General features: G+C 38.6%; 1 protein-coding gene across 2 annotated transcripts in view; it reads right to left on the reverse strand.

Annotated features, from left to right (window-relative positions):
- Positions 1 to 1963: 1963 nt before the first annotated feature.
- The window catches only part of SLAIN1 (SLAIN family member 1), a 42751-nt gene continuing 32246 nt past the window's right edge, over positions 1964 to 12468 (reverse strand). For both annotated transcript variants that reach the window (XM_088540275.1, XM_088540274.1), the window contains 3 exons: positions 8953 to 9117; positions 6668 to 6950; positions 1964 to 3448 (listed from right to left, as the gene is read on the reverse strand). In XM_088540275.1, coding sequence (XP_088396401.1) covers positions 3373 to 3448; positions 6668 to 6950; positions 8953 to 9117 — 524 coding nt within the window. In that variant the 3' untranslated portion in view covers positions 1964 to 3372. The remainder of the gene's footprint in view (positions 3449 to 6667; positions 6951 to 8952; positions 9118 to 12468) is intronic.

Here is a 12468-nt window from a genome sequence, read left to right on the forward strand (position 1 = left end):
GTTTAGACTTAGTGAAAACACAAAGCAATCAGAAAAATAAAATGAGTCAGTACTGGTTAATGATTCAGAGGAGTCAGAGGACACTGGTATTTTAACTGTTCTCCTGTTTTTAGCAGTTCTGTAGCAAAGTCTTTTAAGGAAGGATTTGGAAAGTAGGAAAACAAGAGTCCATTTATATTAATGTAATATTCCCGCCCCCAATGTAAACACGGAAGGAAGCTAGGAGGTGCTTTTTGCATTTTCTGCAGAAGCAAAACAGGTTGGCACATCGGCCTTAGACTGGGAAATCTACTTCAACACTTAATGAAAACGGTTAGGGGGATGGGACCGTGCCACTGGCTTTGAAATCAAGTACAAACATCTCCTAAGTATTTTGCATAAAGAGGGAGAAATCAGCAGCAATCCACAGAAAGTACCTGGTGGTGACATGGTCAAAGTAGCAAGATAGGAGAATATCTTACAGTTTTATTTTGGACAGATTGCAGATACAAAAGACTGTACTAGCTAATGCCAAAGAAAAAGACGATGCAGTAATTCAGACTCCAGGTAGGGCAGTCAGGGATGGATATTTTGTCTGTATGGATGGATTCACTCATGGTACCTTCAATCTATTATGCTGAGTCAGCAAACCTAAGATTTAGCTGGCATATCAGGTCATGGAAAAGTCAGCGAGTGCTCAAGTTACAGGGCTGACTGACTGGGAAGCTGAGGTTTTATCCCCAGTGAGTGAAAGAGGAGGGAGGCAGCACAATAGCAGAGCTCGAGATAGTTTGGGCACAAGGAGGCAGTTCTGGGTCGCAGAGCCACTTCTGGGATTCGCCAACAAAGAGAAAGGAGTGGAATTTGTGTCCACAGACCAGAAGAGAGGGGAAGCACCCAAGTCCTGAAAGACTGCCTCATATTTTAAAATGAAAATAACTGTGGTAACTTGTGAAAACACCAGTTTGTTTATTTTACAGATAACAAATGCATTGCCTGGCCATTACTGCTGCAGATTACCCTGGAGGAGATTCTGCCTCACACAAAACCCAGAGTGACAGAAATAGCTGTGTTGCATATTCCACACATTTTGCTCCCAGGAAAAGCCTGCAGTGCAGGATGTGACCTGGCTACCAGCACTAAGCTCATGGGAAACAGGCAGCTATCACAGTTATAGGGACAGTGGCAATGCCACAGTCTGTGGTTGACAGGAGAGCAGAAATGAAGCTGCTTTTACTATGGGTTTCCTCCTGAAGTCTGATGGAATCCAAAGTGGCATGATGGCTGTATTTCAGAAAAACGTTTTAAAGGAGCAGAATTACATAATTACCAAATCCTGCCAAGAGGAAAGACATAGGAACAGAACAATGGGGAGTACGTGAAAACAAGAACAACTGCATTTTCTTTAAGCGGTTGTTAGTCGTTATACCAAAAATGCTTCACTCTCCACAAAACATTTTGTAGTGTGAAATTAAAACATCCAAATCACAAACATTTGGGTATCTTCCTTTAACAGATTGTCATCACATGTAAACAACACTGGAAACACATGCACTGAGTTCAAACCAAAAGCCTGGAAAAGGGAGAAAAAAAACTTTAGCCATGAAAAAGCAAATATTTTCACAGTATATACTGCCCTCCTGTGTACAGCTGCATTATTACCATTAACAAGCAGTGGAAAGCGTTGTCCACAGATCATGAGCAGTCATTTCTTCAAATTACAGCTTATGTTGAACTACATGAGTTCCATGCACTCAGCTTGAAATACTTACCTGTTCAACAAGAATTTCCATGCTGGAACTGTTCTTGATACCTTCCTTTGATGATTCAGAATTTTAGAAAAATGAACTTTAACCAAATTAAAAAGAAAAAACAAAAAGGCTCTGAGAAATAAATCTGTTAATAGTGGCAAGCTGTGTGCTGCAGACACTGAACTACTGTACAATCATTTTTCAATTTAATAAATGCTTTGCTCATCACCAAATTCTTCTTCACTTTTTATTTTAGTTTTCTTTTTTAAGGACAAGAGAACCTCAAACATCCTTAAGCAGTGGCTAAACCCATGGCCAAGGACTCACTTGGCAGTCAATCTCTGTTCCCTATTATAAGTCACAACATTTGTACTTCTAAAACCTGGATATTAACCTGAATTATTTTCTTGAGACTGTACCAAAATTGATTTAAAAATAATATTTATCCACCTTCATAGAATGATTTTTTTCTAAATTTTCAGATGAACTTGGTATGTGTTTGCAAAAATGCAACATACTCTAAACGCTAAGCAATAAAAACTTCAGTAGCTACGAAGTCAGTTGCCAAATTCCCATGTTTCCACTGCACACTCAAAACCAGCATTATTGCTGAAATAGATTCTTTATTTCTGAAACATTCCAAAACAGCAGTATACACAGTTGTAATCAAATATTAAGTCATATACCATTATAAGAAAGCATTGATTAGTGCAATTGGATTTTGTAAAAGATCTATCAAAAAGATTTATTCACATTAAAACTCATTTATCTTCCATAAGCAACTGTTAATAAAACATTAAAATTTTATTCTTGATAATAAAGTATTGAAAACCAACTGTGGTTTTAGAGATCACTGTATCTTTGTAAGTGCAATGTGACTGATGCTGCCTTTTTAAATACAAAACACTATGACAATAAATTAACAATTGAACAAACAGTGAAAGAAAACAAAACCATGCTGACACAGCTGTATGGCAATTTCCAGTGAATGCTACTGTTTTTTTGTGCTTCTGCAACATAAATATACTGCTTTGTATTGCCAATGGTATATTTTTGTAAGATATGTCCCTAGTGCTAAAAAAGTACATTACCCCAAAAATATTATTTATGGCACAGAAAAGTTAAATTATCTCTCTGTTTTCAAGATTCAGACAAGTTTAAATGAAAGTAAGTATACAAAATAAAATGTATTGGAAACACTAACAAAAAAAAAAAAAAATTCAAGCACATACATAGTCCCCCCCAGGTCAAGATAAAATGCATGATTCTTTTACACTGAAACATTATCTTATATTTTCAGTATGACAAAGCTGCTCAAAATAGGATTATCTCCTAGTGTTGTTTCAAATTAAGTATTTTGGTACTTTGCACACATGTAATATTCCCTCTAATTTCTAAATGCTAATGCTGCCATTGTTAGGCTGATAACAACACAGCTGTCCAGGTAACTGATTAAGTGCAATATTTAGTATTTAATAAAATGTTGATATTCTAAAAAATGACTTTGCATTAGGGATGTTTAAATATTAAAATCTCAGGGGAAACAATAGCATATGACCCTTCCTTCCCAAATCGTTGTTACCCAGCCAGCTGGGTAATGAAATCCACATTATTTTTCTTCCACTGCTCTCGGGGTTCTTCATCAATAGCAGCCATCTCTCCAGTTCCCATCCCGCATCGCGCTAAGTGACGAAAGAGGTTTGGGAGGCTGCAGAAAACTGTATTAAAAAGACACAAAAAGAGAAAATAAGTCGTATTTTGTGTAAAAGATATATCCTCCAGGACCCACCACCAAAATCTTCATGTTCCTGGGCTGCATCTGTCCCTTGTAAATAAGGATTAATTAAAAAAAATATTTGTTGACCATCTTCCAAACTTCCAGGTACTGCCGAGATAACTATTTCTAATCAAATCAAATTGAAGAAAAGAATAAAAATCTCTGTTGCGACATAACAGTCCACTCTCTGTTGGTCGCTAGACAGGCTACCTACAATTAGCCACTGCGTTTTAATTGCACTATTTATTGAAAATAAATGCTCCCAGTTCTGGGAAAATGCTTCTTACAAAACTCTTTCTCAAGCACCCTTCCAGTTCTTTCTCTTCTTCTCTTTGCCTTTAGCTATGATTGCTGCAAGTTACTGATGTTTCTCCTCCTTTCCAAATGTCCTGTGCTGGAAGAAGACCAAGATGTGTTGCAAGGCAGACAGAGCCAGGAAGTTGAGAGAGGTAACCAGAACAAATTCTTGTCTCTCAGCTATTTTTATAGTTGCCGAGAGAGAAAAAAAAAAAAAAAAAAAGATTTTTAAAGGGTGGTTCAGTTTCAATTTAGGGTGGTTCTAACCAGGCTGCTTTTATGCAATTCCACTTTTATTTTACTTTACTTACCTTTATTACAAAACCAGCTACTTGAGGCATAAAGTGTGACTCACCTTTTATTTCAGAAAACATGGCCTACCTAAAACTGCTGATTTCATTTCTTTTTTTCTTTTTTTTTTTTTTTCCCCTTTTTCTCCGGAAAGAAGAGGAAGAAAGTATAATCATCAAACTTCCAAAAAAAAAAAACAGAGAGGATGAAAAATAAAGAATAATTAAGTAAATTTAAAATAAATGTAAGAATATTGCTACTTATCCAAACCTGAACTTCTGTTACAGGGTAATGAAAACACTCAAAAGCTGAAAACTGTCAGTCCCTTCTGCATCCAACATCATGCTCCTAGGTAAGGAGGAAAAATAGGTTTCTAAGAAGCCAGGAGCGTGGAGGCGGAAAGGGAGGCCGGGAAGATCCATGGAAGTGGAAGAAGGGCCGCTCTCTGCCTTCCCCTCACCAACACGGAGTGGTGCTTCGCTCATACAGCCAAGGACAGAGGGACTGGCATCCCTTACAATCTCTGCTTTTGGATGCATGCAGCTCTCTGATGCCAAGGGTGAAAGCAATTCATGTTTAGCCAAGACAGGTTATTTTGGCTATGACCATTTTATACTGCACTCTGATGGGCTTGATCTTGTGCTTCACATACTGAGGGCTGAAGGTATCCAGCTACCTCTTTATACAAGTAACTTAGCTGTCCAACAGTCTGGCAACAGGAATGAAGTTTTGCCCTGCATGTACCTGCCTTCCTGACTATCTGATTTACTTAAAAAAATATATATATACATATATATATGCACACACACATACATATATATTTTCCACTTATGACTAAAGACACTAACCTTCAGGCCACTGAAAGAAGCTAGACTCTTGACCTGATAATCTGAGATGCCATTCTTCGGAAATAACCACAGTGACAAAATCAGTGCTGAGGAAATGTGCCTCACATGGATGAATTTCTTCGAAGAAAAAAGTATGTATAAACTGAAACCACCTTTATTTTCCATATTAAAAAACAAAATGAAATCAGGATCTTAAAGAGCTCCAGGCTGACCTCCAGTCTGTCAGTACTTTGAGAGTGCAGCAAACATGGAATTCCCCTGGTGCAAACATAACCTATCTTCTAGGATCACTGATCTGGCTCTAGAGCAGTATATAGAGCAGGTGAGAACACAGGAGCCTGGATTTTCTGCACTAAAGACAGCTTTGTTACTCATCTGAATCAACTTCTAATAAAACCAATGTAGAGAGTACCATATTTCACCATCTGAAAACTCTCACTTATGTTTTTCTTTAACACTGTGTGCTGTATGAAAAGCTAAAAAATAGCAAGAGACTGGTCTTCATAGCCCAGAAAGTCTCTGTCTTTCTCCTACATTGCTATGAAAGATTTAAGAGCTCTGCAGAAGAGCATGAAGATGAGGAGAGAAAAAAAAAAAAAGAAAAACCTGTACTATAAAGAACTCTCACAGAGATGGTTCCAGCAGAGAGCAAAGAAGGTTATAATAGAAATCTCATGGTACAGTGTTCATCAGAAAAGCAACCTGACAGCTCTTTATCAAAGTTTCACCACAGTTGGTCAAAATCTGTTGTCAGTTACATTGGTGTAATCCCTGAGTAACTCAACCAAAGAGGCAAGGTGAGCAATTGAAGTTTTTCTGGATCTAGCCAGTGTGAAGCAAGAAAAAGAAGAAAAAATGGTGAGAACTAGTGACAGCTCACCCCGAAGGGAAGCAAGGGGTCACACAGTGGGTCATCACAGTGGGAGGGGTGGATGGAAAGGGAAGCAAGGTTTGGAAGATCTGGACCTAAGCTGAAAGATTTTTTTTTTTTTTGAGAAATTTCATCAGTACTGATCATATGAATACACAGCAAAGAATTTATTTCATCTCCCAAGTGTGATTACGTGATTTAATCATAGTCTGTTTCCTCAAGCTTATTTTATTGCTTACAGTAAAAATAATTTGGAGAGTAAATTTTCTTGCAAAAAAGAAAAAATGTACTTATTTAACAGCATAGCTCACTGCAACTACATGATAACTCAGGATTTCCTATTTGCTTATTGTTCCCCGGACGGAACTTAAAAGACATGACTTGCAACCCAAGACCTTGCTATCTTCCCTCAAGATCCTGCAATTTCAAAATGTGCATTTTTACAGCCTACAGCCTTTCTTGACAATGGGGAGGCAACTCTCTGTTTGTGTAGTCTCAAAAAACACTCATCCTGTTACCCTGAAATAACAGCAGGCACAAGTGTTGAAAAATATGAGTCACATATAGAAATGATGTGAGATTTTCATCTGCTTTCATTTCTTACTAATGGGTGGTAATCAGTTCTAATTAGATTTAAGTAAGATTTTATCAAGTATCACAGTACATTAGCAATTATCAGCGGGCACTGCGTATTACTGTTTGTGGAGAGAAATCTCCACCTGCTCAGTGACTTAGCATTAGGAGTTGGAAATATTTCTCCTCTGTAGTCTGGTTTCACACCTAAGAGAGAAAGAAAAGACGTTTCCCAAGCCAAAAGCAGCCCCCCAAGACAGGAAGCCTGTTTAACTCTTACCTTCGAACTGGCTGTGCAATTTTACTTCTGGGTATGCCACTGCCGTTGATGGCCAGCGATGGTCGTGGAAGAGCACTGCGCCCTAAAATCCCTTGGCTGGCAGCTTTGTTTGGCATTGGGATTCCAGTGTTGGAGTATAACTGTGAGTTGCTGGACACCGGAATACTGCTAGTGCCTTGCACCGTTGGGCTTACGTAGGCAGTGGCTTTGAGGGGCTGTCTAACAGACACCGGAAAATGTCCCACGCTGTGCACTCGGTGTTGAAGCTGTCCTGGCGAGGGAACTGCAGGGAGTCGTAGGAAAGGAAGAAGGAAGGTCAGTGTGCAACAGGTGAGGCCATGTGGTTCACTGCTAGACAGGTCTGAGCAGACATATTCATTACACAATTTTCTTGCTAACTCTAAGTATTAAAATAATCATTGGATCTAATACTGCATCCAGTAACATTGCATTCAAAAATAAAATCCTGTCCCTTATTCTTCCTTCTTTCTCCTTTTAAAGAAGCTTCATTACAGGTAAACTGATTCTATCTATTTCCATCTAGCCAGTTTCATTCCAGTTAGATCTTTAAATGGGAGAAATTGCTGAAGATATAAATTAATTACTGTTAGGTCACTTAGGTGTTTGTAAAGTTGTTTGAAGTAACTACTACTTGTTTAATGAACATTATATTAAAGCACTATAAAATAGAACAGACGTCTAAGCTTTATACGTTAAAAAAAAAAAAAAGACTATAAAAAGGTCCTGAGTAACTATTCCGATGTAAACTATCGTTTTAAAATCAAAATTACCAGTTCTAAAAGCATTATATATAGATTCTCTACACAATCCTGCCCTCTGGTGTACATCAGACGTGCATCTTTTTCAGGTCCACATACGAAAAGCTAACTGTCAAAAACCTCAAGCACTTTCACTAACTAGCACACACAGGCCTGTTCTGTTGCAGGTCTTGAAAAGAGGCATCTTAAATCCATTCAAAGACACAGGAGACAAAACAGATGTGTGGTTCCCTGAAATCACTCTGGCAAGCCATTGCTACAGAATTCTTAACATTATCATATCATTTCTTAAAAAAAAAAAAAAAAAAAAAAACACACCACTATAGGCACTCGTAAGGAATGGTTCCCATAAATATGCTTATGTGTGTACCTAAGTGTCTACGTTTGTGTGTAAGGAGTGCCTATGTTTAAGAAAATCACATTTTATGTATATATGTACATATGCATATCCACACACAAATTCACAGATGAAGAAAAATATTTTTAAAGCATTAGATAAAATTAAACCCTCAGCAGACTACCATGCAGGGGACCTGGACAGGTATTTCCACGCCCCTAGTAGGCTTAGGCAAATAAGTAAATAAATAAAATGAACCCAGCAGAAAACATATATGACCCAAAAGAATACAATTAAGTCATTTTGAAGCCATTTGTAAATTCTGCCCAGATTCAAAAGAAAACACCCACAGGAAAAAGTATTGCTACTTTCTCCTCCCTAACATACCTACAATTCTTTCTTTTGCTTGGGACAAATGAAAGCCACTCTTTTCCTTTCCTTACCCGCTAGGCTACTTCAACCATCGTGTTACAAAAGTCTCGGCTCTTCATCTGTCTCATTCTGTCTACGTGGAGGATTCAACATTCACTTGAACAATACTTAATATTCCCCCCTAGTCCAGAAGCCACCTTATTAATCAATTACAGAGCCATTTTCACTCCCCCACTCAACAGGTACATTATACTTGAAGATTTAATTCTCTGCTTAACATTTGCTTAGAACAAAGTGGCTCCCTTCTAACACGAAAGAGGTCCTGTATTTTAAGATGATATCTATGTAGTGCACTTTAAAAACAGCACTGAGCAAACTATTAATAAAGCAACATTTTAAAATCCAACACCAAAGCTAAAAAAATGTAAGCTTATATGAATTAATTGTATCGCTGATGCTTCTATGCCAATAATTATTAAGTCTGATACAAGATGAATAGGTAGGGAAATAAAAGAAGGTAATGAAACTTAGTACAGTGTTAACAAGATTGGTCAGAATTTGCTTTCCAAAGTAAAAACTTTGAAAATCTTGAGCTAGATTAAAATGTAGTGCAAAAAGGAAAAAGGAAAAAAAAAAAAAAAAAAGAAAAAAAAAAGAAAAAGAAAAAAAAAGAAAAAGAAAAAAAAAGGCAAAAGGCCTTCTTCGATTTTTCATGATACGGAAGATCAGTGACTGCGACACGTATTTTATAACCCTTCTCAGTTGCCTGCGCAGAGCTAAAGAAGTTAGGTACTTACTACACGACTGCATCCGTGCAATTCCGTTGCCAGCTCCGTGCAAACTGGAGTCAAAGCTCTGGCTGTTCCTCACAGTGGCCGGAGCGGCAGCGAAGCTGGCGGTGCTGTTGATGCTGGGGGTGCTTGGCATCCGAGCCAGGTTAGGCATGCTTCTGCGGAGTTTATCTGAAGCAAGAGAGCACAACATGCACAGACGGATCAGAACTGCCAATAAGCACGAGGAACCTCTGAATAATTTCTGTAGAAAACCAGAATTACAATTAAATCACTTAAACACAAAGAAGCTTTTTACCCACAGGAGGAATATAGATACATCATTGATAGCCTACTACCTGAACCCTTCAGACTACTATAATAGCATAATTATCTATAAATTATTTTAAAGACATCATTAGACAACATATTCCAGGTTATCACAGGGATTTAAACACAGAAGTGTCACAATACAGATGAGTTTCATGTAAATGTATAAAGTAGGTCGGATGAATCATGGCCTAAATGTGCCTATTTCTTCACAGTGAATAAAAAGCTGGGCTGCAGTGACAAGAATCAGATGCGGGTATCTGCATTGTGGATGTCTAAAGATAGGTGAGATGAATCTATCAGAAGTGACTAAGTCTAGCTTACAGGTGCCGATGAAATGCTAAAAAATTCCATTCAGTACCTAACCTTATCAGCATGTTAAGTCCTTGGGCATCTAAGTTTCTGCAGGTGTTCATGCCCAAAACCTGCTAAGCCTTGATGCAGTTCAGTTGCTTGCAGCCCTGGGGTTGCCATCAGGATTCTCAAATCTGGTGTTCTCCCTCCTATCCCACTTGTGGTGCCTGAGTTAGATGGTGGGCATTTTCAGAGCAGGCCTGTAGGATAAGGCCCTGCACAAAAAGAAAGCTGGAAATGAGATCTATGGGGACAGGCTGAACAGCTAAGGCAAATGCCTAAGAGATCAGAAGATGGCTGTAATCGCATCACACTAGCTGATTCGCGGAGAGAAGCTGAAATCAAGCCCGATATCTGAGGAAAATGTCTCAACCACAACAGCACTGGGTAAACTCCAGTGAAGCTTTTTCAGTTTCTTCTACCACTGGGTCAAAGGGAGAGAAAAGTGGCTGACTGAATTCTGTATAGCCAGAAGAAAACAGCAGGGGGTAGAAAGACACACACTGAATGTCCTGGTTTGAATTGCCTCCTGTGGCATGAGGCAAGACTGTGTGGAAGTAAGAGACCAGTCATTAAATTAGCATTAACAGTAACATTTAAGCTGGCCCCTCAGCCAGGTATTGTGTTCTGCTGACATGACTACGCTTCTGCCCCAATGTCAGCATGGAGACACCAAGGGTCTCTGCAGAACGTTCCAGCACACGGCACAGATGTGTTGGCAGATGTGGCTTTTTCTTGTAAAAGGCACCTATAACTACTCTTGGCAGCTGCAAACAAGGCATTTCAAGATTGCAACTTTGGATTTATGCACAAGAATGCCACCTACATCATGCATACAGCTTGGAATTTCTGTTTTGTATCCACCTCAGCATGTACATGGCAAGTTCAAAATAGCAGCAAGCTCAGTTAGAAGTCTCTATTAATCAGCTCATATAAATATATATCCCACTTAGCACCATCATGAGCAACTCTAATATTTAAAGCTGCTAATAACAGACAAGCAGTAAGTGACATTACAGTACTGTCTAAACACTGCATTGGTAGTCGCAGATTGTAGCTTCATGTTGCCTATGTAACTTCAGTGAACTGATGCAAGCAAAGCTGTAATTCCAATTACTCATTATAACTCATTCTTGTCAGCAAACGGGTACAGGAGCCTGCAACTAGTCAAAATCATTCTTCCATTTTCAAGGGTCCAGGATATCTAATATCCTCCTGTGCTCAGTCCGTACTGTCAGTGCCTACTTGCCCTTGACATGAGAGCACGCACACCAGACCCTGAGTGATTAACAACTCTTCCCTTGCATCCCAGCTAAGGTTGACCTTCCCTTATCCCAGATAATCTGATGTAGAAAAATATTACCGTATAGAAAATAGTTTAATTTTAAATGTTGCTATGAATTAAAAGCATTACATTTTTATGTATTTTTTAAATCAAATAATAAGTACACTAGGTGAGATGAGAGAATTTCAGTGCAAGAAAATGGAATGTGAAGTTTGAGATCCCCAAAACTGGTGTAGAAGCAAATCCCCCACAAAAGCTTTTCCAAGATGAAATAGTTATACGTTCCTATTTCTGAAATACTTATGATTTTTCATATTGGAAAGAAACTGGCCTTCCTGTGATGCAAGTTTTGGTTCAAAGTGGCAAGATACTCATGAATATCAGCGTAGGATCCACAGTGCATGACTAAGTTGTAGCAGAAACACCGGTGTTTTCACATTAGGAAAATTACAGAATTTATTTTCATCAAATAAATACAGTATTGATGGGTGTCTGAAGGGGGTACTGTTAATTTTGGAAACATAGTCTATTTGTTGAAAACCCTCAGTAAGTAATGAAACCCTCAGTTAACATGTCAAAACAAACAAGCAAACAACTTCCCTACCACTTTCTCAGTGGTAGGAAAGACACACTACATGAAATAAGCTTTTGTCTAATACTATCCATATATCACAGAGCATAAGCAGAATTCATAGGATTCTACATGCTTTTCCATTCAGAGTCTGCATCATGAACAGGCATATTCTATTCCTATAATTATCTACTGGACACTTTTTAATAGTAGAAAAGAAAAAAAAAATGCATGGAAGTAGCTTGGATTTTGTCCGTGCCTAGGGGTGACCACTTTTGCCTCCTGTTCATTAGCCCCTTCTCATGGCAGCAGACTGCTTAGCTGATGCCTTTGCCCTTAGGCAACAGATTTCTGCTGTGCCCCCAGATTCTTATCCATCAACCATCTGTGTTGTTTCTATGGGTCTTTGGGTCCTTGTGTCTGCTGAGGTAAATGGCCCTGAAAAGCAAGGAAAACAACGGGTCAGTTCTATGTCTGTGGGAATAAAAAAGCAGAAATGCTTGTCTTGCTGTTTTTCTGCAGCTTTCATGTCCTTGGGTAACGCATTCTCTTTCATCTTTTTAATAAAGTTTGATCTGTCATCTGTTCCTCTCCAAAAGCAGTGGCAAGAGTCTCAAAGATGTTCTGTTTTTAACCAAGTTTGAGTGTTCTTCAGCTTGTATTAGTTGTCCTTGTTTCACATATCTGCACAGTGATCCACAATAAATCACCTTCTGTATGTTTAGACTTTTTTTTCCCCCACCATTTGGCATCTGTTCCGAATCACACATTGCCTAGAGCACAGGACAAGCTACAGATTAGAAAAAAACAGAGTTCCTTCCCCCTCACCTAAAGTTAGGGCATCTTGATGCATGCTCTAAACATGCATCAAGTGGCATGACCCCCAAAGATCATGCTCAATACAGGAAAGAAACTGGTCAAAAAGCAGGTCCCTTATTTTATAAAATATTCCTCAAATTTAGAGCAAAGGCAGAAGTTTGTCTCTTAGCCAGTTGCTTTGGTT

This window comes from Tinamus guttatus, unplaced genomic scaffold (assembly GCF_059628265.1).
Source record: "Tinamus guttatus ecotype Peru unplaced genomic scaffold, ASM5962826v1 Tinamus_guttatus_pri_ptg000058l, whole genome shotgun sequence".
NCBI lineage: Eukaryota > Metazoa > Chordata > Aves > Tinamiformes > Tinamidae > Tinamus > Tinamus guttatus.